The sequence below is a fragment of the Lactuca saligna genome, chromosome 5 (genome assembly GCF_052625555.1).
Source record: "Lactuca saligna cultivar CGN05327 chromosome 5, ASM5262555v1, whole genome shotgun sequence".
Taxonomy (NCBI): domain Eukaryota; kingdom Viridiplantae; phylum Streptophyta; class Magnoliopsida; order Asterales; family Asteraceae; genus Lactuca; species Lactuca saligna.
In genome coordinates this window covers 12,471,957-12,498,543 of record NC_136421.1, presented here as the reverse complement: position 1 = coordinate 12,498,543, position 26,587 = coordinate 12,471,957, and the positions used below count along the sequence as shown (strand labels likewise).

The window sequence follows — 26,587 nt, the reverse complement described above, 5'->3', positions numbered from 1 at the left end:
CGCTGTAGCACCCTATCGACTTCTAAACCTCGTAACCTTCTCATACGAGCTCTGTTTTCAATGTTCTTTATATCCACGCGTAGGTAGGAACATGAACTACAACTTTTCTTTAGACTCCATCATCTAATTCTCGACTGATTTGAAATTTAACTGTATGAGAAGATTACACTGCTAAACGATTGTGTAGAATTCATAACTTCTACATACGGACTCTGTTTTCGACTGTCTTTTTATCGTTGAACTCCTATTAATGAAATCTTCAATTCGCATTTAGGTTGTGTTGGCTAAAAATCACTCGATCTAAAATTCGAACTTCGGGTTGCACATTGTTATGTCAAATCTTAGAAAATTCATAACTCTCTCATACGAAGTCAGATTTGGACGTTCTTTTTATGCACTCTCGGTTTAACGTATACTACGGCTTTAGTTTAGATCGCTAAGGCTAAAAAGGACTTTATCGTAAACTCACTTTTAACGTCACAGAGCATCGTGTCGGTTTTATCGCGAAACTTCGACATGTCATATCTTCTTCGTTATAACTCGGATTTCGATGTTCTTTATATGTACAGAACCCTTGAGAAATGTATTATATCTTGGTTAAGGTTATTTACTCTAAATAACATTCTATCAAAAAGTCATTTTTAATACTCCTTGTCTTTAAATTGACTAGCCCGAATCTGCGGACGTTATATATATATATATATATATATATATATATATATATATATATATATATATATATATATATATATATATATATATATATATATATATATATATATGAGGATAAAGAATATAAATTACAACTCCACCTAAACTTATGTATTAAACCTCTAAACTATGCCGTTTTAAATTAGTAAATATACCTGGTTCGGTTTTCTCTTGGTAAATATATCATCCCCATAACATTTCTTTCTTCCATTATCATTTAACTATCTCTGTTTTTTTTTTCCATTATCGTTTATTTCATCACTTTGTACCCAACAATCAATAATGAGAAGAAAATCTTTTGAAAAAAAAAAAAAACTATTTCCAGAAAATCACGTAATATTTTAGAAAGGATACGGTTTGTTAGGAAATCACTTTAGGATTTTTTTTTTTCTCTAGGAAAATCTTTAACTAATAAAACGACGTAGTTTCATGAGGTTTAGTACCTAAGCCTAGGTGGAGCTATAATGTATATTGTATATTCCTAAAAAAAAATTATTTTTTTTTCAGCGAATTTTTATAAAAAGCTGCGATTTTTTCTTAAAAAATGTCAAAAAAAAAGTTTTGTGATCTCTAGGTATTTTTTTTTATGCATTTTTAGGGTTTTTTTGTTTTTCAAATAACCTTTCCCATATATATATATATATATATATATATATATATATATATATATATATATATATATATATATATATATATATATATATATATATATATATATATATATATATATATATATAACCGAATTGGCCAATCAATAGCATGGAGTATATATAGTTGCATGACTCTGTAGCCCAATATATCCAATCGTTTTTTATTCTACTTGGCCCATACCAAAACCAATAATGGAAAGCAATTAACTCCATGCATGTTAGCCAACTCCAATTGCTCAGGAGGAATGACTGATAAACTAAATTGCTTCTTTGCCATTGAACAACATTGATCAGATTGATTGATGGATATATGGATGCATCAATTATATAAGAATAGATGGATCAGCTAGATGGTTAGATGGATCGTCTCTAGGTAGGATGTCAATATATTACACTAACATGATATGAAATTGGGACGGAATTTTTTTTGAATTTGTGTTCGTATGATGTGTAAAAGCTTAATGTCGTGTTTATATTTAGAGATCAACATGATATTAACATGTGTTTGTTGTGTTTTGTATTATGAATTATAAATTAAATAAACTAAAAGTTTGTCTTATTTTATCTTTTTCATGTTTGTTGTATTGATTGTTTTTATCGTGTTTTAATTTTGATGGTTTGCATGTTAATAAAGCAAAGACAAAATTACATAAATGGTCCTCACGGTTGACTAAATCGACCAATCATGGTCCTTATGACGAATTCTTTACACAAATGGTCCCTGTGTTTTCAAAATCTTGCAAAGATGGTCCTTTCGACTAACGGCGTTAACTTTTTCAGTTAAGTCCTATGTGAAATGACATATTTGCCCTTCATGCATAAGGACGCTTTATGTAATATGTTTCTACCATAGGGTTCATTTATGTAATTTTCTCTATTATGTATTATTATTTTTTATTTTTTTTAATTATATATTTAAGGATTTAGATTTGTTTAAATTTATTTTTTAATATATATATATATATATATATATATATATATATATATATATATATATGCTAACATTTTTTAACGTTTTGCTCAAATTATTTTTTCTAATCTTTTTGACATTTTATTCAAGTAAATTTATTGATGTTTTTTATTTTGACGTTTCATTCGAATATTATTTATTTATTTATTTATTTATTTATTTATTTGACGTTATGTTCGAATACATTTTTCAACTATATAACGTTGTATAATTATTATTTTTGTAAACTAATTTATTAACATTTTTTTATAAAAAAAAGTGTAAAATGTATGTTAAACGTAAATATGATTAATATTAGATTAGGTAGACATAGGCTAAGCTGAGACCGCCTCACAACATTGCCGAGAACGACCAGGTCATTTCACATTAGATTTAAATGTAATTATTTCGAGTTTTTTTTTTTTTTAGCAGTGTTGTAAAAGATCACAACGCAAGAGTCTCTAATCGGTCAGGTAGTGCTTAGGGATTAATCTGAGATTAAACGGGACCTAATTGTGATTTTTTACAACACTACTAAAAACAAAAAAATAAAATAACTCGAAATAATTACATTTAAATTCAATGTGAAATGACTCGGTCATTCTCGGCAACGTTATGAAGCGGTCTCAACGTAGCCTATGTCTACCTAATCTATATTAATCATATTCACGTTTAACAAACATTTTACACTCTTTTATAAAAAATGTTAATAAATTAGTTTACAAAAATAATAATTATACAACCTTATATAGTTAAATATTTGAATTAAAAAGTAATAATTATATAACCTGATAAAAGAAAAAAAAAATGAAAACATAATTGAAAGTGAATTAAGTTACGAATTATAATTACAATAACCGTGAAATCCTTTAACAAATATAAACATACTATATGTTGAAAAATGTATTCGAACATAAAGTCAAATAAATAAATAAATAAATAAATAATATTCGAATAAAACGTCAAAATAAAAAATATTAATAAATTTACTTGAAGAAAATATTTGAAAAAATAATTTGAGCAAAACGTTAAAAAATGTTATATATATATATATATATATATATATATATATATATATATATATATATATATATATATATATATATATATATATATAGGGAAAAGTGAATATACCATTAAGGGTATATAAGCTTAGGTACCCAAACCTATTATCATATATCATTTTGTTTAATATATTAATTATAATGTTCTTAAACTTCAACCCTTAACTTGATTTATTTTCAAAATTTTCGAAATTTCATTATTATCTTCCTCTTAAATCACATCTTTTTGCCGAACACCTACTAGGCTATATATATTATAGTTGAAAATGAAAATTATGTAAGAGGAATATAAATGTGAAATTGATAAAAATCTTGGAAGTAAATCAAGTTAGAAGTTGAATTATAAGAACATCGGACAATTACAATGTATATATATGATACAAAATGATGTAGTATAGTGACTTTGGGTACCTAAGCTTATATACCCTTAAGGGTATATTCACTTTTCTCATATATATATATATATATATATATATATATATATATATATATATATATATATATATATATTAAACAATAAATTTAAAAAAATCTAAATAGTTAAATATATAATTAAAAAAATAAAAATAATAATAAATAATAGAGAAAATTACATAAATGGTCCATGTGGTAGAAACATATTACATAAAGCATCCTTATGCATGAAGGGCAAATAAGTCATTTCACATAGGACTTAACTGAAAAAGTTAACGCCGTTAGTCAAAATGACCGTTTTTGCAAGATTTTGAAACCACAAGGACCATCTGTGTAAAGAAATTGTCATAAGGACCATAATTGGTCGATTTTTTCAACCATGAGGACCATTTATGTAATTTTGTCTAAAGCAAAACACAACATGGTGCCATGTTTCTTTAATATAATCTCTTTTCATGTTGGCTAAAAACGCAAGATTTACCACCCCTAATTGTGTGAATGTATGGATCAAGTTTTGATTGAAGAATTTATGGATCTATTCGATGAATTTGCTAGATTGATGATTTGATCGAACACGCAGATACATCCAAAGGGTTGATGAATCATACACTACAAATCATTCAATAAAACTACAACTAACATTCATATAGTAACCGTCCACAAAACTATCCATGGCAAATATTGCTTGAAACACATTTTTCATACCACTCTACAACACTTTGCATAGCAAACATTTGAAATGACAAAAGTGTCCCCATCATAATGTAATTAAAAAAAAAAAACTAATCGATTGCGTTCCTAATTGGAAACTTTTTCATCAAGAACATGCAAACACTCGTATATGATCTCAACCGCACGATCAAGTTCATCCTCAGAGATGATCAACGGTGGCACGAGTCTAACAACATCTCCTTTGCCAGCTGTCAATATCAAAAGACCCGACTCACGACACGCATCAACAAGCTTTGAGGCAGAAACATCCAACTCAATCCCAACAATAAGACCAAACCCTCGTATCTCTTTCACATGACTATTTCCTCCGACTTTTTCCTCCAGTATTTCTTTCAAGTAATTTCCTTTTTTTATAACACTCCCCAAAAACCTCGGGTCCGATATTTTATCAAACACAGCAATTGCAGCAGCACACACGAGGGGCCCACCTGCAAACGTGCTTCCGTGGTCCCCATTGTTGATGGCAGAATTTACTTTTTCAGTCACAAGTGTAGCTCCTATTGGTAAACCTCCAGCTAGAGGCTTCGCAAGAGTCATTATATCCGGGGTTACACCATAAGCTTCGTGTGCCCACAGATACCCAGTTCGCCCCAACCCACATTGAACCTGAATTTAACAAATTATTTTTTATTGTTATCCAAATTACCAAAACTAAAATACTTATTATAGCATTAATGAGTTAGGATGTTATTTATTACCTCATCATAAACAAGTAAAGATCCAGATTTGTCACAAGCAACACGCAAAGCTTGCAAGAAATCTTTTGTAGCACTGTAAATTCCACCTTCCCCTTGAATAGGTTCAACAAATACAGCAGCAATTTTGCCACTGGAGATTAGTTCTTGAGCAGCTTTAATGTCTCCATAGTTTAAGAAAGTTACACCAGGCATCACAGGCTCAAAAGGTGTTCTGTAATGCTCCTTGCTAGTCAAAGCAAGCGAACCAATTGTCCTTCCATGGAAGCTGTTACTGAATGAGATGAATTCAGTAGCTGGATCTGTTTTGTTAGGATGTGAAAATCTTTGAAACTTTCTTGCAAATTTTATGGCAGCTTCGTTTGCTTCTGTTCCTGAGTTGCTGAAAAAAACTCGATCTGCAAATGAACTTGCTACAAGACGTTCAGCAAGATTCACCTGTGATTAAAAATGCAATTAATTTCTGTTTTTGAATCAAATAGAAAAGTATATATGGAATCGAACCTGAGGAAGGGAGTAATAGATATTGCTAACGTGGGCAAGTAGGTTAGCTTGATCGGTGACAGCTTTGACCCAATCGGGATCTCCATGGCCTAAAGCATTAACAGCGATACCTGAGGTTAGGTCGAGATACTCTCGACCTTCAATATCATACAATTTACACCCTTTGCCACTTGTAAGCACTAGAGGAGCTCTGCCATATGTGCCGACTATCACTTCTTTTTCAGCCTTCATCACCTCATCTTTGCTAATCGGTTTTGCTGCTACTGGTATGGTGTCCGTTAGTTGTGCTCGAACCTCGGTTATACGAGAATTTGAGAGATGAATCGAGCTTCTAGCAAATGCAAATTGGGGCTTCACATTGGGAAAACAATGGTGGCGATGATCGATTGTAGGAAAATTGGGGTTGCTCAAATTGAAAACCGAACTCATCGGGATGGATTGTGTATGATCAAAGAACGATGTCCGCCGCCTTCAAAAACAGGGCAAAAAAACTGCTTATATGATAACTACCAGTTTTTTTAAAACAAATTATGATTATCCCAAGCTTGACAATAACAGAATTGAACAGAAAAAGTGGGTGCTACTGTTACAGGTTTAACGTATAAACCTAGGTTCAATTGCTAATTGAAGCACAAAAACATACACAATTAGACATTTTAGATCAAACAGACCAATATTCATTCAAAATCAAATACCATTTCACATTCAAAGCTAAACTAATTTCATTACAAATGTTTCGATTTTAAAGCTCTTTTATGAGTTATGCATCAATTGACATAAATTCAGTGAACCAAAATAAGCAAATTGATAAGAATGGAATAAAGATAGGTTCAATACCACAGATAAGAAAGGGAATATCATAAAGCAGGTAAAAGAAGGAAGACCGATAGCAGGAAGAAAAAATATGAATGGAACCCAGGGAAAAATGGACGAAAAACGAACCTGTAGCTGGGAGGTCGAAGGTCTCCGGTGTACCTGTGGGGTGCGACGGTCTCCGGCCGGTGGTGGCTTCACAGGGAGGCGATGGCTAATGGCGGCGAGCAGGGAGGACTCGTAGCTTGAGGAGCCAACGATAGGCGTCTGTGAAATGTGTCGCTGTACAATATGTGTATAAGGTTTTATTAGGGTAAGGGTATCTTGATAGATTCCTAAAATAAGGTGTTTTTCACAAGGGCGTCCAAGGTAAATCGTTACTAATTTTGGAAAGTTACAAATTTCTTTTAAAAAAAAGGAGGATTTGAGAAGAAATCGAGAGGAAGGAAATTTTGAAGTTATTTTTTATTTTATTTTTTTATCAAACTCCTAAACACGGTAACTTAAAATTTTTCTTTTACTTATTTTCATTTCCGGAAACACGAATAATAAATATTTTTCTTTCCATTCCTTTCTTTCTATCAAAATTTTCCAATTCTCTTTTCTTTATTGAATTTACAGAAACTTATACCCTGAAAATAAATTAAAAAACTAGTTTTTTAAGTTCGGCCAAATACCCTATTTATTACATAACTGATAACTGATCTAAAATTATTGTTCTAACCCCATTTTTGTGATCAAGTTGTTTCCATCTTAATTTTTTAATTACCTTATCAAATTAAACAACCAATTAAATTAACATTGGTTTGGGTTTAAACGAATAAAAGGGGTTGGAAAGTTGAAACAATCAATTAACATTGATTTGGGTCCAATTACTCATTTTTGTTTTTCATCAACCCAAGTTTCTTTAATGTTTTCTAAACCATCATCGACTATCTCACGTTTTTTATATCACATGTTTTAAGAGCAAAACCTTTTCACAAACCGTAAAGCTAACTCATTTGTAACACAAACTACTGAGGTAAAATAATAAAAAATATTATAAAAAATCATAACCTTGTAAATTCACAATCATCAACAAATAACATATACTAGTATAAAAGTAACATCGACACAAAGTCATTATTTACAACATAACAACACTTTCAGGGAACTATCAAATTCAAATTTCAACATTCCATAATAGTCAATACATCCATGACAAATCCTGCTTAAAAGACACATATTTAGCAGCTCCTTCCACACCTCTTAAAGACACCTGAGGACAATCATTGACAACAAGAACTTCCAATTTCCCCAATCCAACAATCCTTTTAAACCCATCATCCGTAACCCCCAAACACTTTGTCAACCTCAACACCCGCAAATTCCCATATCTACCCACAAATTCAATCCCTTCATCACTTATCTCTTGACACCTCACAAGTTCTAAAATCTCAAGATTCTCAGCAAAACAAAGCGCTTTCATCCCAACATTGTTGAACGAATAAACCCGATCAAGAACAAGCTCTTTCACACAACACATTTTGACCAAATTCAAAATCCCATTCTGAGAAAACGAGGATAAAGAAGGAAACTCACCATCTGAAAACGATAAGGCCACAAATTCAAGCAGTTTACAGTTTTCAGCTATGGCTTTCAAGCTTCCGTCTGTGAGGCGTAGCGGGTTTTCCATTATTGAAAAATCAGACGGGACCCGGATCGAAATACCCCGCAGATTTTTCGAATTTTCCGCGAGCCTGATGATGTCATCATCTCTCACACCTACACATATGTCTAAATGGATCTTCTCCAAGTTTTTGCATTTATCCAATATACAAGCTAAACCTCTCCCCGGGCTGATTATACAATTGACTAATTTAATCTCCACCATGTTATCGCATGGGACCCACTGGGTGTGCCACCTGTCAACTGCTAACCGGTCGTAAAGCTTCATGTACCTGTAATTGGCATCGACTTCGAAGCGTAACCGTTTTATGTTGCCCCAGGTGGGCCCGAGCTTGATAAGAGCGCCTTCACCGATCCCGCGACAGTTTTTGATGGAAAGATCTTCGAGGGTTTTGAGTTTTCCGAGACACTCGAGCCATTCGAGATTGGTGACGTTTAAACAGCGGATTAAATGAAGGGTTTTGAGGTTTTTGGAGGTTACTATGATTGAGAAGATGCCACATCCGGTGATTCTTGGAGTGAAGTTTAGTTTTAGAGATGAAAGTTTTGAGCATGATGATATGTAGCTGAGGCCGGTGTCGGTGATGAAGGTGCAGTAACTTAGGGTTAGATCGGTTAAAAGAGGGCAGGTTTTGGAGAGGATGGAGAGGCCTTGGTCTTCTAGTTGTTTGCCTAAATTTGAAATCCAACCTGAGTATGTGATTTCGATTTTGTTTAGGTTTGGGAATCTGTGGCATAGAGAGGTTAGAGCATTGATTGCTGGGTTTAATCCACAGCCAATCCGGATGTAGTTTCTTTGTTCGTTATCAAGAGTATGGAAGCGTTTGCAGGTTAATGATATGGAGTTTCGGTCTTTCGTGTTTTTGATTCTGTTGAAAATCTCCCAAACTAACTGATCTGGGAGATTATCGATTGAAACCATGTTTTTGTTTATTGTAAAACCTGGGAGAAGAGAAAATGATAATTCAGAAAGCATACAGGCTTCTAACTTCTAAACAATTAAAATCACAGAGCTGAAATATCAGTTTTGTTATCGGAATTAGCTTTTGGATATCTGATGATCAAAAAGAAAACTGGAAACGCCGGTAAATGGCACTATCGATCTCAAAAACAAACTCTACGTTCAATTACGGTAGGCAGATTGAATTCATATCGGTAATCTATTTTAACTATAATCGCTTAAAGAATTAATGAATTCTCATTCAAGTTCATAATTATTATCATCGGAGGAAAACAGTATTTAAAGAAAAATCAATAAGGTTAGGGAAGGATGAATGCAAAATTGAAGGTGACTGGATAAGCAGATGGAGGATTGAGATGTACCTTACCTTAGAAGAAGAAGGATGAGACTGAATCGAGTTTCAGACGATTGTAAATGATGATACCCTTGGTGTTGGATACTTTTGTTAGATTCATGGAATATCTATCTGGGTGGAATTCAGTTTGCATTTGCCCTAAACGTACATGAGGAACTCGGTATTCATCTTGCGTGTTGGTATTCCTTATGATTTGATTCGACACAAACACATGATATCTTTTTCCACTTTTTACAACATTTGAGCCAAAAAATCAATAGAAACATTTTAATTCATTTTTTTATTTTAAATTTCAAATTGAGTTCCGTTCCAATCTGTCATCAAGGATAATTACGTAACTTCCTCCTCTCTTTTACTAACATTCACAATATTCATCTTCTTCCTATTTCCTCTCGACAATTATAAAGAAAAATTCATCAAGCAACGAGGCTATGTCGATAATTCATCAAGGTTATCTTTCATTCATCATTCACTTCAAACTCTAATCTCATGTGCATCATTCTATACGAAATTCACTTTACATATCAACAAAGAATACAATAAAATGATGCCATTAAAAAAAAAAAAAAAAAACAAATTATTCGGTTCATGCTGATCATTGTACATCCACTGTATTCGTTTCTTCAAGAGATACCATCAGCCCCTGAAGCTGCATAATCAAAAATAATAAAATAAAAATATCAAAATACAAATTTATTTTCAACAGGTGAGGTGGCACTGTTGACTTATACCTGGGCCTCCAGTTCTTGTATCTTGTCATCTTTCACCCTCAAAGCCTCCTTCTCCCTACCCAAGTCACAACATTTTTTAATTTTTTCTTTCCCAACAAAATACTATTTAAATTTTTCCAAACATACCTTTCTTCAATTTTAGCTATTATGCTTTCCCACGTCACCTTGTTTCTCAAAAGATTTTCATTCATCTACAACAAACATCAACACACTATTACTTCTTCTACTTCATTCTGTAAGAAAAACCAATTACATACTACATACATCATCTAGAAACTTCTTCTCTTTAAGACCTTTATCCAGCTTCGCTTGCATCTTTTGCAATTTCGTATTCTGCTTCATAAAATCTCTTACAGCACCTGAAATCTCCCTCTCATTTTCTTCTTCAAATTCCTGGAGTAATGATTCATAGTACTTCCAATCCCATCCAAACATTCAAATTCAAAACATCAATACAAAACTCAAACAAAACATTAAATGATTTAAATCCAATCAGTGATGACCTCACCAGCTTTTGGTTTTCAAGTTGAGTAGTCAGCAGCTCATTATACTCACTAACAATCTGTAAACAAAACAAGAGTCAAATTTTCCCATTTGTTAACAAATGCTTAAAGTGAAGAGAAAAAAAATATATATATACAGATTCAACTCGACTGTTTAAAAGAGCTTCACTAAATGCAGGATCAGTGTCACATCCACAATCACCATCAGTATGTTGATGATGATGATTCAACTCAACCAATTTTCCATCTGTTTTCGATTGGATTAAACGATGAACATAATTATCTCCAACGTAATCCCACACACGTTGTGTTTCCAGTTCTTGAGAGTAGCAATGTTGTGTTTGTTTCCAGTGTTCGATTGCATGCCCTTCTTTATACCTCCCACACCCAACAAACCCACACAGAAGACATATCCACACATTTTCTGATGTTTGACAAATCAAACATTTTGACTTTTCAGGCTGCTGTTGACAATATCGACATACCTACAGCAAACATTAATACCATTGAAAACTAAAATCAAATAGTCAATAATATGTTTTGTAAAGAATAATTTACTTACAGGGCATGAAGAATCAGTCCATTTTGAAATACAAGAACAATGGAATGAATGGTTGCAGATTGTTGTTAGAATCCCACTCATATCTTGATCCAATCTCTCTATAAAAAGAAAATTAGTTCAATCTCTTTAAAATCATACACAAAAAACCAGGTGATATTTTGTATATAATATATAAATTACCAAGACAGACTGGACATGAGGGTTGCTCTGTATTTGCAGGGGAAGTCTGTGTGTGTTCAATTGAGCTTGTGTATTGCACATCAACAGTGAAAAGCACACGACATGATTCTGTCTGTATAAAGAAACCAGAATTTACAGAAATTAGAATAACTATTTTTTATTTGCATTGCATGATATATGCTTAGAATACATAACTATGGTGATTGAAGAAGGAGAACCTCCAAAGATGAGAAACGCCTTCCATTAAAATGTTTGTGAAATGAATCTGTTGAGCTTTGATCATCAAATCTTACTAAGATACTATACCGGTTTTCCATTCCATCATTCCTGACAATGCGCATTTCCATGATGTGATGAATAAAGGAACCACAAAACTGACAAAAGTCTGCATATGTCATGTGATTTGGCACCCCAAGAACACAAATAAGAGGAATTCTTCCAACCTAAATGCCATCATGGAAATCAAAAGTCTGATCACTAATAATGATTTGAAAAAAGAGGAAATATGTATGTTTCTAGTGCTAATGAGGAGGGTTGGAAGTCAAGTAGTTTTGACTCTGTATTGTTGTCGTATCTAGTTTCTTTCCCTAAAGATGCATGTCATAAACCTTGACATATTTGTAATTCTGTCTGCATTCTCAATTGTCAAGTAAAATTAGCACACATGTTCAAGGATCTTCATCTTTGGTTGTCGGACAAGAAGATTCTTTAGTACCTCAATTACTTTAACATAAACAGATTTAATCACCAACAAATTGAAAGGTAACTTGATTCATCCGTCATTCCTTAACAATTAATGAACTGATTGTCAATCATTCATACCAAGCAGGAACTAAATAGAATCAATCGATAAACAACCGTATAAAACCCTAATCATTTGAGGGTAAGAAAAATAGACCATATGTGTGTAGAAGATAGTGGAACGCATGAGAATTATAAAACTTACAGGTAAATTGGAAGAGGAAGAAGCGGCATCGTCCAGAAAGAGATGCATGACGCCTCTCGTCTGTTCGATTCTAGGGTTTCCTGAAGAGAATGGAAATGCCTGGGTTACGTATGCACTGGAAGAGGAGGTGGATGAGTCGCCAATATCTGTGATCGGAAGTTTCATGATGGATGACGGCCGGAAGTAATCCTCGGCGCCGGCTATTGTAGAATTCGCGGCCGCGCTTACTGAAATCGCTTCGGACATTTTATTACTGTTCATAGTTCATACACCCTTGATAGAATCAAAAAGGTCAAATTCAATTACTATTTCAAATTAATAAGCTCTACTAATAAGTAATCTCTTGATCCTAGTATTTTTAGAATACGACCGAGTTCATCATTTCAACCCGTTACTGTTATACAACCATACGTTTTACAGTAGGCCTAAATCATACAACAAGCTTGACTAGAAATCAGAAATCAAAGACATCGAGACTCCATAGAATCAGATATTACCTGAGATAATGGTAGCAGGCAGCGGGTTGTCGGTGGGTTGACGGTGAGAAATCTCAGAGGTGGAAGTTGCCGATGGAAGCAGGGATGGCAGTGGGACGGAATGAGACGGATATCGGCGATTGTTTTTTTGTTTTCAAAAGCTAAACTCTTGCTTGCGGTTGTACTCTTCTATTTCCTTTTTTTTTTATTCAATATACCTTTTTTTTTTTTTTTTTTTTTTTTTTTTTTTTTGGTATTCGTTTGTGTTTACCATAACCTTTTTGATCAGTTTTTGATCTGTGATAGTCGGTCAAAGGGTTATGGTGAACATAAACAACAAGTTCGATGGTATATTGAATATAAAAAAAAGGAAAGGGATCAAATGAGAACAAACTAAACAGTTGGTTACCCTCCTGAGTTATTTCCCTCGAAAAGTTAAATGGAATTAAAGTTGCAAAATTATCAAAGACTGCAACCTTCTTTGGCTATAACGTACATGAAGAGCGTTTCAGAGGGGTAACTTCGTTAAAACATGGTCTATGCTATGCTTATTGTGGTTAGCTGTCAACACCTCTCTTCAAAAGGATATGATTGTGTATGAGAGGCATATTTATCAGCAAAAACGTTTACCTCAAGGTATATTATAGTGATGTGTCTGCAAAAGCAGCATGATATTGTACATATTGATGTTGTATCTCATCCCATGAATTCGATCTTAAAGCTAAGTAAACTTAAAAATCACAACACTTGTGATTCCACTCGTTTGTAGACTTGTCTAGAATCTATGATACGATATATCATTCGATTGGAAATGTAAATGTAGTCATGAAATTCGTCTGCTTAGTCAAGATTCCCCTAATAAATATTCAAGTGCATTACAAAGTTGTACATGTATGAATAGTGTTCTTTCGTGGGTTATGTTTTGAAGAGAATCAATAATGAATCTCATAAAGTCATTAATATCAGTAGGAGTTGACACGAGATTTGTTGTAAATGAGTAAAGGGAAAATGACTCAGGAGGGTAACCAACTGTTGAGTTTGTTCTCATTTGGTCCATTTCCTTTTTTCACTTCTGGTTCTAGGTATTTCGTTTTTTCTCCAACACACTTCTACAATGCTATGAAGTTGATTTCTTTGTTCGCTTCTGGCTATGTATTCTGTTTGTTCATCAGAGTTCCAATTTGATGGAATTCATTTTCATGATGGCTAGATGAAAAATGAAATAGGTGGTATTGAACAAAGCTAAGAGGGTTACTGATGTTTAATTTTTGCTTGATGATGGCACAGGTCGCATAGACTGCAAATAGATGGTATTGCAATTTCCTTATGCTTTGTTGCTTATATTTCTCTCTTATTCTGTGTTTTTTCCAATATAATTTAGGTGGTTGTGATGTTTTACGGTATATGAACCATTACACAAATTGCTTCGATTCAGACTTCCTTTCAAGTTACAAAAGTAAGTACTTCACTCCATATATAATCAAATCATTACATGGTGACATAACAAAAAACATGAAGGTCACTTTGAGCAAAGCAAAACTTCTTAGAAATCCTCAAATCAAGCTTTTTTCAGGCCTTATGGTGTTTTAGATTGTTGTTTTTTCTTTGCTTACAAACAAAAAATTTTGATTTTTATGGCATAAAGACTTTAGAAGAGATAGCTTTGTTATTTGTTTTATGTAACTTACTTTGATGGAAGTTGAAAACAGGGGTAAAAAGAGTAATTATTTACCAGGCCTGATTGAATTTGGGATTTAATGGTTTTGCAGAGGCCATGAAGTTCCTACTTCTTTTCGAAGACATGGACTTATGTTGTGAAAGAATTTCCACTTTTGGGTGAGTATTCATCATTACATTTTCATAGAGGGGATGTTCGTCAGAATGGTGTCATTTATTCTATGAATACCATTCTTTTTACCATTCCATTCCATTCCATTTTCATAAAATTTGCAACATATCATTTCTTGGAAAGATATTTATGTTGCTTAACGGTGTTAATAAAAGTGGTTGTTACTATTTTTAGTTATTATTGGTTATATCTTTCATATTTTATTTATTAATAATGTTCATTTTGTTTTTTCTCTATATATATTTACTTCTACATCATATTACTGTACATGTCAATGATTTGGACACAAAGGGTGTTGAAAGTTTTTTCATCCATCATAAATTAGGTGGTAGCAACAGGAACACACGGGATAAAATAATTGCTTTTGTGTTAAGAGCATCTTTTATTAGACAACCAAGTGAAAGTTCATCATATACCGGTGTGTGCATTAAAAGAGAACTACAAAAAAAAAATGCAAGGATGTGAGTGAGAATTTTGTTGTAATGACAAATCAGGTAAAATATAGTCTGACACATGACTATCTATGATGTATTATAGATTACTGATCAATTTGGTTAAAACATTACCATCATTCATTGTTGCTTAGGATTGGTGGTGTTGGTGATCTGCCCGAGGCCTTAGATTTAGTTATGTTGATACTAATCCCAAGACAACAGTGACAAATACAACAAATTATAACTATACGGTTCTAGATGCCCCTCTTCAATCTACTAAAAATTTCAAGCAACGGTAAAAAAAAAAAAAAAAAAAAAAAAAAAAAAAACTTCTTGTAGATGCGTTTTCATCAATATAAATTAAAATTACTACTCCATTCTTGATGCTCCTATACTCTGACTTTGTTTACTTAAAATTGTAAAAAATATCAAGTAGTTTTTTATGATATATGGAGTGTAGAGATAGGATGGTCTTTGTCTCTTTGCAATTTTTTCATCAGGTAAGAATAAACATACATTATATATTTATTATTTAATTGCTTATTAATCGTTCATAAACACAAAAAATCATAACTTATGTACCGTTATATTGTTTTTTTTTTCTTTTATGATCTTTATTATTTAGTAGAGTAAATTACTGAAATCGTCTCTATGGTTTGGTCAAAATTACACGTTTGGTTCTTATCTTTTTTTTTTTTTTTTTTTTTTTTTTGCATTTGGATCGTCCTTATGGTTTGATTTTGTGACGTTTTTCGTCCCTTACATACATAAAGTTAAGGACCAAACGTGCAATTTTAACCAAACCATAGGGACGAAAAACGTAATAAAATCAAACCATAGGGACAATCCGAATGCAAAAAAAAAGTTAGGAACCAAACGTGTAATTTTGACCAAACCATAGGGACGATTTCAGTAATTTACTCTATTTAGTATTTACATGTTGTTATTATGGTCATTTAGGTTTTTGGTTCTATTACTAAACCATGTAAAAGTTCTCTAATTTTCTTCTTTTTTGGATATAACAACTTTATTTTTGGTTTTTGGTTCTTGCAAACGGTGTTATTTCAACTTCTTTGAAGATTTGATGGTGTGATTTGGTTCATCAAACGCACCTTAAGAGTCTCATGATAACTTTTTCTTACTTTCACCATTTACCAATTGTAGGTTAATCACATTGTCTTTTTTAACTTATTTTTTTTTTTGTATATTAACTTCACATTTTTTATGATTTTTCAGCCGGAACATGGTTAGGGTGAACAAAAAGGTTTGAAATCTATCTTATGTAATTGAAGATATTTTTTCATTCTAATGTTCATTTTATATTAATATTTACTAGGAAAAGATGCAAATTGCGAAAAAAAGAATATTAGAAATTATGTAGAAAATATCATTCTACTATTAGAAAATGGGATTTCTGCATATTTTCCAAAAAAAAAAAAAGGCAAAAGATTTTTAGAAAATATGCAGAAAATAACATCGTACTTTAGAAAATTGGATTTTTGGCTTATTTTTCAGAAAAAAAAAAAAACAAAAATTTACAAAAAAAAAACATAGAAAATATTTATAAAGTAACATTATACTTTTGGAAAAAAATTGGATTTTCTGCATATTTTATGAAAAAAAAATGAAAACTAACGAAAAAACTTGTAGAAAACATGCCGAAAATAACATGGAATTTTCAGAAAAAGAGGATTTTTAGCATTTTTTTAGAAATGAAAATTACGAAAACAACTTTAGAAGATAACACTAGACTCCCAAAAATTAGATTTTCTGCATATTTTCCTTACGAAAGGAAAATTGACAAGAAAATAGCCTTCTAATGTAACAAGAACAAATTTTCTATATGTTTTCTAAGTATTTCCCGAAAAAAAAAAAAAAAAAAAAACATAACAATAAACTTTAGAAAATAGGTAGAAAATGGTATTATTGATAGGATTTTTGTTGGTGCTATGATTGTTTTTATTAAGTTGTCATTTTTGTTTTGAACATTGGAATGAATAATAGCAAACGCACGTTATTTTTAGAGTAACTATCTTTCAAAAGAAGTCGTGTGAAAGATTTGGATTGTACCGTTCTTTAGTGAGGGTTAATGGAATTCAATTTTGTTATTTTATTACCAAAAGAACAAAATTCCATCATTACATATATTGAAAAAAAGGGTAAAATTACAAAAAATAACCATTTATATGTTGCTAAATTGGAAGTAACTTGCTATTACAATATAAAATTAATTTATTTTGATAAAGTCTATTGAAAATTTTCAATTTGAATTCCAATAAACTAACACAACTATGTGGTGCAGTCTTATGCAACTCATGTATATATTAGGAAAGAGGTTAAGCTTGTTATCCTATACTATGAAATTTTCTATAGTTTGGAAAAATGACTTCCAACCAAATGAATCATCACTTTGGATACACTTTTTAACACCACTTTCGACATGAAAACAACACCAATGTTTTGACCAGAATGCAAGCATCTATGAGCACCATTCTTAAGCCTGTTGAAAGTGAGTTTTGAAATAAACTAGAATGCAAGCACGTTTCTATAGAAAACTCCACCCAAGTTAAACACTTTTAATGAATGTATATTGCTATTGTTCTATCTTGCATTTATCCTATTTATCAATGTATTTGAGTATTCTAGCATTTGAATTTTATTTCACAACATTGTATTAATTTCAATTTATTTTATCTTATTTCGGTATTGTTAGTAAAAGGAAATACCGGTCGTAAAATATTAAAATTTTAAAGTATACATTAATATTTAATATTTGTTTATTGATAATTGTTTAGATGTATTACCTATTTGTGCACATTAGCTAATCGTCTTTAGAAATTAATTTTTTTAAAAAAATATTTACCGTCGCTTGGTACGGATAAACAACAAATATAATATATATATATATATATATATATATATATATATATATATATATATATATATATATATATATATATATAACGATTGAATTCAAAAGAATATTAAAAAAATAAAAAATACAAGTATGAAAAACTCATATTCTAGTTTTTCAATTTTATATGCTAGAAGAAAATAAATAGGCAAGGATATTGATTATTCCATAATACTTTTTCATCTATCCATGGCATTTTATAGTTAATTGACATATTTGTCCCTTGTTTAAATAGATAGTATATTTTAATATTTAATTGTTTATTCATGGAAAATGGATCATGTTTCCTTTTTGAACGAGGACCGGCAACAAATGCGCATTGAACTAGTAACTATCTAAGATACTATTTAGTGGTGTCACCGTAGTCCTTTCTTTGTCACATAAATGCCACGTTATTTTTACCATAAAGTGTGGTTTTTTGTCACACCTAAAGAGTGGTGTCATACTTTATTTAAAAAAATAAATAAATAAAAACTTTAATTTCTCCCACCCAATCACAAAACAGTCAAATTATCTACACCCAATCACAAACCGTGACCATTTTTTGCCGCACTGCGGTTTGAACCGCACCCAGGGGGCGGTGTTCGCTGCTTATGTGGCGAAACCGCACTCCCTGAAACCGCACCGCACCCTCAAGCCTTACATCTTCCAATGAAGGGGCTCTTCGACAACCACGTTCTCCATTTCCGGTGCTGGAAACTGATCACATACATGCTGAAAATCTTCAAAGGTCTTAAATTTTAGGAATTGGGTTTCGTCGATGATTGATATAGGATGCATTTTGAACATGTTGAGTTTTTCATATTAGACACTTATATTTCTATTGTTGATGTGAAAAGCTTATTGTTGATTCTTATGTAATAATTTGAGTAAATTACACGAATGGTTCCTATGGTTTGGGATTATTTGCGTGCTTGATCCGTAACTTATTTTTTAAACTCGGAAAGTCCCTAATGTTTGTTTTTGTTACACGCTTGGTCTCTACTATTTGTTTTTGTTACGCGATTGGTCCCTGTCTTATCTAAAAAAACTATTATTTAAATAGGAAAAAATTGTAGGATAGGTAGGATAAAGTGAGGGGGTTGGGTTTGAGGTGTGTTTATTTAAATATTTTAAAAAATCAGGGCTAAAATAGTTTTTTTAGGTAAGCCAGGGAAACAGTAAGAACCTTCAAAGTTAAAAAAATAAGTTAGGAATCAAACAAGCAAAATACTATAAACCATAGGGATCAGTCGTCTAATTTACTCTAATAATTTATTGAAGAAAAATATATAAACAGTTTATAGTTAAAAGAGCAATATGGGTACTGATTCTCAAGTAGCAATGATACTATTTTCGTCTTCCAATGGAGTGATAACTTGTTATTATCATTGCAGAATCTATTAAGGTTTCATACTATACGTGAAGATTATAGTTCGATACACACAGAATCATACGTGTGAAGGTTATCTTGGGATCTTTTGGAAACAAATCGCTGAAAATTACCAGAGGAGGAAGATCGCAGTGCTGAAGGAGGAAGAAGGAAACAAATCAATGCCTCAACTAAATACACTAATTAAATTACATTATCTATTAATGAGGGGTATATATGTCCATTAACTATAAAATGCCATGGACGAATAAGAAAATTATGTGGAATCGGCAAACGTTCAAATAGCGAATCAAACCAAAAGTCGGCCCATCCAAACAAGAACACTAATTCGAAAATGGCAAAATGCGAAGCGATCATCTCTACGCCTCTCTATTAATCCAGCTCATAAAACATACAAAAGTTTCCAATATTCTCCTAGAACCAATCATCAAAACAAGAAAAAAAAAACAATGGTTTCTCTCAAACCACTGCTAATTTTGCTACTAACGTTCATCTCTCATGGAGTTTCCAAGAATACTCCCCAGCAAAAGCAACAATCGTCTACAGGTATATTGGGTTTACCATTTTCATTTTTGTTTTTGGTCGTCGTATTTTATATTAAGGTTGTTTGTTATTGAACTGTTCCGGTGTTCGTAGGGGTGATCGGTGGCGGTTATGGTGTTTTTCCGGTGAGGATCGGGAGGTCTGTTCTTGAAGGGGAAAGTGATGATGAGAATTCTTCTTTGATTTTGGCTGAAGAGAGAACGAGGAGGAAAGACCCAACGAAAGGTTTAGAGTATTATACCGGTGGATGGAATATCAGTGACGCTCATTACTTCTATGTAAACTTTCTACCCAGTTCGCTGTTTATTTAGAAACGTCTTTTTTTAGTCCTTCAATTTTGACTTTTGGAGTCAACCCAATTGAACTTCAAATTCAAACCTTGAAACAGGTTCTTCGGTGTTTATAGCTTTGACTACATTTTAAACCTCACTTTTTGATCGGTTATTCTTAACCTTTTTAGCAATGAGATCTTTATACTTGTGCAGTCTGTATCATTTAGCGCTATCCCTGTGTTTGTGATTGCTGCAATCTGGTTTGTGGGATTTGGAATGTCCTTACTCGTAATCTGTTGCTATTACTCTTGCTTCCGGAGAATCCATTACAGCTATTCTAGAATCGCTTATGTCCTCTCTCTCGCCTTCCTCACCCTCTTCACTATTGCTGCCATGTAAGCAACTCTCAACTCCTGTTCGTTGTTACGCACTGTCACTTGTGCAAAAGACATGAATGAATGCGCTTCTTTTGTGGGTGTAAATATAATCGTAATTTGTTTCAGAATCGGATGTGTGGTGCTTTACACGGGGCAAGGGAAGTTTCATAAGAGTACATCGGACACATTGGAATTTGTTGTGAGGGAGTCTAAAGATACAGTTCATAAGCTCACCGATGTGTTGGATATTCTTGATACAGCAAAGGGTATTGGAGTAGATCAAGTTTCTTTACCTGCGAATATCAAGAACAACATTGACAGGGTCGATGAAATGATAAATGCAGCTGCTACAGACCTTGATTCCGAGACCGAAGAGAACGAAAAAGATATACAGGATGTTTTGAACTCTGTGTATGTAAATATGTTACAACGATTTCTTTCAACAACATATACAATTAGACTCGTATGTTAAAAGTTATCATTTTTTCTGCAGGAGGCTCTCTCTTATAATTATCGCTGCTGTTATGCTTCTCGTAGCTCTTCTTGGTTTTTGTAAGCCTAAAGATCCTATCTTTTTCATGATTCTAAGCGTGTTTTATAGTTTTTCTTGGTTTTTAGGCCTAAAGATTTGATCTTCTAGAGATTTTATGTTTAAACGATTCCAATTTTTGAAGATTTAAAATTAAATTTGCTTATCAACTATTGGTTGCAGTGTTCTCCATTTTCGGCTTCCAGGTTCTCGTTTACATGTGAGTGGTGATCACGTGTGTGTGTTTTACGTGATGAATTCATTTCTTGATCATAATTTCCGCTTCTATGGTTGCAGATTGGTGGTCTGCGGTTGGATTCTTGTTACAGCTACGTTTATATTGTGTGGCATATTTCTCACACTTCACAAGTGCGTTTTAACAATCTTCTCAATTGCTAGAATAACTACATTCCATCTCCCATTAATCTAACAAAACGATTACTATTCATGTTGGTAGTGTTATGGGCGACACTTGTGTTGCAATGGATGAATGGATTCAGAACCCTACTGCTCATACGGCATTAGACGAGATACTTCCATGTGTCGACAATGAAACTGCTCAAGAAACCCTGTTTCAGAGCAAAGATGTGACTTTCCAATTGGTGGGAATGGTCAATATGATCATCGTCAAGGTAGCAAACATCGATCCACCACCCTTTCCTGGTTTCCTCGGTTACAATCAATCAGGCCCGTTGGTTCCCATCCTCTGTAACCCGCTAAACGCTGATCAAACTGATCGGAAATGTCAAGCTGGTGAATTGGACGCCGGTGATGCCAGCCAGGTATGTTTTATCGAGTTTCCCAATGCAATTTTGACTTTTGAGTCAAACTATCTCTCAATTTTGACTTGGTGTTGTATATCTTCATATAATCTTATCAATCATGAATCTATTAAGTCATGGGTTTGACTTAATTTGGAAGTCAACTGAAGCATATATATAAATGGTGTTTTGTTTATAGGTATGGAAGGATTATGTATGCCAAGTGTCAGAAAAAGATATATGCACAAATGTGGGGAGGTTGACTCCAAAGATGTATGACCAGATGTCGGCTGCAGCCAATGTAATCTCGGGGTTGTCAAACTATGGACCGTTTTTAGCCGGTTTACTAAATTGTACTTTTGTTAGGGAGACATTCACAGGAATCCATGAGGATCATTGTCCAGGATTGACTAAATATAGTCGGTGGGTGTATATTGGATTAGCTATGGTGTCTGCTGCTGTGATGCATTCGTTGGTGTTATGGGTGTTGTATGCTCGAGAAAGAAGGCATCGAAAGTATACCAAGCTTGGGGTTCCTGCATCAACACAAAGTTCATTTGCAAAATGAAATAAGTGTAAAAGAGTGAAAGTATAGAATTGGAATTATGTTTAGAAGAGTTAAAATTTTTGATATTTTGACACGAGTTCCCCGATATATTTGAATGGCAAATTTTATTCAAAATATTAGAAAGATGTAGCGATGTTATGCCGAACCGAGCCGAACCCGAAAACCAAATAAGAGTAATTGCATGAACCGAAAACCGAACCGATTAACCGATACGGGTTTCGTTCGGTTTGGGTATTAATCGGTTCGGTTATTACCCGAATAACCTGAATAACATGTACAAAATGATTAATAACCTAATATAATCGAAAAACAAAACCCGAATAAACGTAGGATTCTATAACCCGGATGATAGAATAATAATGTACTTTTATACGTCAACTTAAAACATTCAAAGACTAAATAACACAATAACAAATTGAAAGATTAACACTTACATAGTAGATTAATATAATGAGAATTAATTTCTTAATTGAGTTTCATGAGTTAGAACCCAGTTTTCCATGAGTAAACAAAGTAGAAATTCATGAATCCTTAGAGACAATAGAAATAGTCGTTTTGAAAGTTTGAAACAAAAAGAAGGATTGACAAAAGTGATTTCGAGTTTGGAAATAAATGAGAAGACTGGTTGATTTTGAAACGACAAGAACAAGTGTAGGTTTTTTTTTTAATGAACGACGAGGACAAAAATATGAATCATAATTTTGATTTCTATCGATTAGAGAAAGGGAAGAAGGAATGCTTATTCGGGTCGGTTATCTAGAACCGAATAAACTCTTATTTGGATAACCCGAACCGAATAAGCATAATATATATACCCGAAACCCGAATCGAATTGCTTATTCGGGCCTAATTCGGTTCGGATTTCGGACCCAATTCTCATCCCTAGAAAGATGTTAGAAAATATTGCAACGATAAAAAAAAATATATAAAATTCTAACCACGAAACTAATCAATCACCACTCACCACCGAACAAGATGCAAACACAAAATAGAATCTGCATCTACTCCTCTCATTTGGAGGCAATAGATCAAGAAAAATATGTTATCCCAAAACATCCACTTATCTTAATTGTTAGTTTGAGAAAACTAGCCAACACTTCCATTGCTTAAACTCCCTTTGTTTCTCGAAACCACATCCATATGTGAGAACCATTGTTTAACCAAGAGGAAACCTTGCAAGCTGTATCCAATTCTAACATATACAATCTATGATATCGATGACGTAACAAAATATCTAATTTTCATTCCAAAAAACATGTTCGAATTTCGCAATCCAACCTTTTTTAAAGTACACCTTCAAGTCTATACAAACAATCAACAATATCTTTCCGGACTCCTTGAAATTTAAGCTATATAGATCACAAGACCGAGTCTCCAAGTACGAATTTTAAGAGAATTAATTGACCATAAGTAAAACCTTCACATTCTAAGAAGAAATATATTTCAAAAGACATCAATAATATATGTGTTTAACTTTCAATCTTCTACATGCTATAAGGCTGATAGGTGTGGGCAATGTTTTTAGAGAAAAAGAAGGAAACAACGTCGGGAAGCAACGTGCAGGCATATAACGCCCAAAAACGGTGAAAGAGGGCGATGTTTGTGCGTTATAACTCATAAAAACACCCAAAAATGCCCCGATGGACGTTACCCATACCAAACAGTCGAACCAACCAGAATGTCAAGCAAGATGTTAAAGGGAAAGTTTTTCACTTTGTAACCCAGTAAGCCATAAAATATTATGTGAAAATTTTTAAAATCATCTTTTTTGAAGTCGGATTAACATAAGATTTTTTTCTAGCATGTAGCTAGAGTAGAGTTTGTTCTTCAATTTAGCCTATAATATCATTTTTTTTGGTTTCATATTTAATGAGTTAAATCATTCAAAATTGGGATATCAAAGTTGAAAATTTCCAGCTTTAATATATATATATATACGTGAAACTTTAAAAACTGAATAAGTCATTCGTTTGAAACTGGATTATACATGAGGTCTATTCGAGTATGTAGTTTATGTGTACTATGTCATTCATTTGAAGTTGGATTAACATGAGATCTATTCGAGCATGTAGTTTAGAGTTTGTACTTCATTTTAAGCTATAAATTCATTATTTTTTGTTCCATATTCAATGAGTTATGCCACGTCGAAGTCGGAATATCAAAGTTGATAGTTTGCAGCTTATATGATTTCTCCTTATGTATTTGTTTTAAGCTAATAATACCATTTTCCCTAAAAACTTTCTTACCGCTTCAACTACTTGTACCATACTTAACAAATTTTGTACTGGTTTACAGGTTCAAGAACCAAAAAACGGATACTGGCACTAACACTGGTATGTCTCGATAGGTCCATTCCACGGTCCACATAATCCTTTCAACCCGGTTCGGTTATGGAAACTGATTCTAATACGGTCCGGTCCAAATAATCATCTTAGGTAAGATAACCAATACGACCGGATTGGTTTTAGTGGTTTGTTTCAGTTTCTGGTTAACATCCTAATTTGTTGTTGCACTATTAATTTATTATCGTTTGAAGTTGAATTTTAGTCGCTTCCCTCCATAAATGACTCAACTCCACATCAATGTAGTATTTATTTCTAGAAGTATATTATCTCGGAATATTTTGTTTGGATTTAATAATCCCTAAAAACTACAAAAAGACAAAAAATATCAAACCGACTGTGAAACTACGTGGAATGACTAGGCACATCGTATGGGTATCATGTGTGGGAGTTAGGCGAGACGGGCCTACAACTTTCGGTTTTCTTTTGCTTTTCTCCTTATGCCATCTCTCTAATTAACATTTTAAAATAGTTATGGGCTCATACTAAAAGTATACTAGTCAATTAATTTATATAAACATATTTTTAATAAAATAATATAACAAACTCAACACTCCATATGAGATCTATTGAGAATGACAATTTCCTAATAAGAATGCTCTAATAAATAAGATAATTCATTGTATAAATTGATAGGATGATGAAAATACATTATCTTTTCTACAGTTAACTTTATTAAATTATGAAAATATATTATATGTTTTAGGCTAAGTGTGTGACCGACTGACCTTATGATTAATCCTAAAAATACAGCCTACTTCGCTACAGTTCATAATTTGGCCATCATATTCAAAAATCATCAATAAAATGTTTGAAAGCTGTAAAAAGTTATAATCATATGATAATATGGCTAAACTTGATTGTCATTATTCAAAAAATTTCGGTTATGATCAAACACAAAATAACAAAAATAACATTCAACGAGACCATAATTAACTCAAAATAAAACATAAAAAACATCTTAATTTTTTTTAGTGGTTTTCAAAACTTTGATAAACATAAAAGTTATATAAAAATTTATGGATATTACCCATTGAAACATGTATTTCCTCCAACAATAGACACCTCTTAATTCTAAAAAAGAAAAGGGATTTTTTTTTTCGTTTTCGGTCACATAAAAAGTAGAAGATTGCATAAATGAAAGAATGATCTCTTAGAAATAAAAATTTGAAATATGGGTAGGAATTGTAAATTCGCATTTCAAGAAGGTAACTTTTTTACTTTTAGCATCTATTTTCGCATCAAAAAAACTTTTAAATTTTGAAAAGCCATTGAATAAGTTTTCTTTGAAAAACTTCTAAGTTTATAAATTCTTACCATTATTTTCGTTACGATTGTGGTGGGTCTGATATATTTTCAATCGAGAATCTATACAAACCATAATAATGTTTATATTAATTGTCCCCTTATCTTATATAATTGGATCCATATATGAAATGTCGGATCCATAAATTATAGTTTTATCCAATGCAGACCCATCAGAACTTAAAATTAGATTAACCTTAATCAGTTGACATGCAAAATATGTCTCATTACAATTTTTCACCAACCTTAAAGGAAATGTATACGTCAAAGTAAGGTAATTAGCTACAGAAAGTTAATTCAAGTTAGAATTTAGATTGTTAGAAATAATAAACAATTAGATAAATTTACATTCCTCTTAAAAGTAAACTCTCTTACAACTCTATCTACTTTTGAAAATTATATTATTT

General features: G+C 32.4%; 4 protein-coding genes across 5 annotated transcripts; 1 reads left to right on the top strand and 3 right to left on the bottom strand.

The window, feature by feature from the left end:
- Positions 1-4,407: 4,407 nt before the first annotated feature.
- On the bottom strand, positions 4,408-6,841 carry WIN1 (HOPW1-1-interacting 1). The gene is made up of 4 exons (XM_078956804.1): positions 6,662-6,841; positions 5,720-6,188; positions 5,219-5,653; positions 4,408-5,126 (listed from the first exon to the last, which is right to left on the bottom strand). The coding sequence occupies exons 2-4, from the start codon at positions 6,146-6,148 to the stop codon at positions 4,587-4,589; spliced, it is 1,404 nt and encodes a 467-aa protein (XP_078812930.1). The 5' UTR covers positions 6,149-6,188; positions 6,662-6,841; the 3' UTR covers positions 4,408-4,586.
- A 765-nt stretch (positions 6,842-7,606) lies between these two features.
- LOC144998262 (RNI-like superfamily protein) lies at positions 7,607-9,749 on the bottom strand. Of its 2 annotated transcripts, none has more exons than XM_078958060.1 (2): positions 9,524-9,749; positions 7,607-9,142 (listed from the first exon to the last, which is right to left on the bottom strand). In XM_078958060.1, the coding sequence occupies exon 2, from the start codon at positions 9,120-9,122 to the stop codon at positions 7,719-7,721; it is 1,404 nt and encodes a 467-aa protein (XP_078814186.1). In that variant the 5' UTR covers positions 9,123-9,142; positions 9,524-9,749; the 3' UTR covers positions 7,607-7,718. The 2 variants fall into 2 exon arrangements, with proteins under 2 accessions (XP_078814186.1, XP_078814187.1); XM_078958061.1 differs by having other exon boundaries at positions 9,529-9,749.
- Positions 9,750-9,954: 205 nt separating this feature from the next.
- On the bottom strand, positions 9,955-13,082 carry LOC144998662 (BRAP2 RING ZnF UBP domain-containing protein 2-like). The gene is made up of 11 exons (XM_078958394.1): positions 12,936-13,082; positions 12,439-12,711; positions 11,711-11,935; positions 11,493-11,604; positions 11,313-11,410; positions 10,888-11,235; positions 10,756-10,809; positions 10,512-10,661; positions 10,374-10,438; positions 10,248-10,302; positions 9,955-10,165 (listed from the first exon to the last, which is right to left on the bottom strand). Exons 2-11 carry the CDS (start codon positions 12,697-12,699, stop codon positions 10,112-10,114), a joined length of 1,422 nt encoding a protein of 473 aa, XP_078814520.1. The 5' UTR covers positions 12,700-12,711; positions 12,936-13,082; the 3' UTR covers positions 9,955-10,111.
- Positions 13,083-19,764: 6,682 nt separating this feature from the next.
- Positions 19,765-22,656, top strand: LOC145046215 (uncharacterized). Its single transcript, XM_078994512.1, has 9 exons — positions 19,765-20,029; positions 20,120-20,304; positions 20,512-20,693; positions 20,802-21,086; positions 21,169-21,227; positions 21,388-21,424; positions 21,502-21,573; positions 21,662-21,986; positions 22,165-22,656. Exons 1-9 carry the CDS (start codon positions 19,933-19,935, stop codon positions 22,531-22,533), a joined length of 1,611 nt encoding a protein of 536 aa, XP_078850638.1. The 5' UTR covers positions 19,765-19,932; the 3' UTR covers positions 22,534-22,656.
- Positions 22,657-26,587: the final 3,931 nt, after the last annotated feature.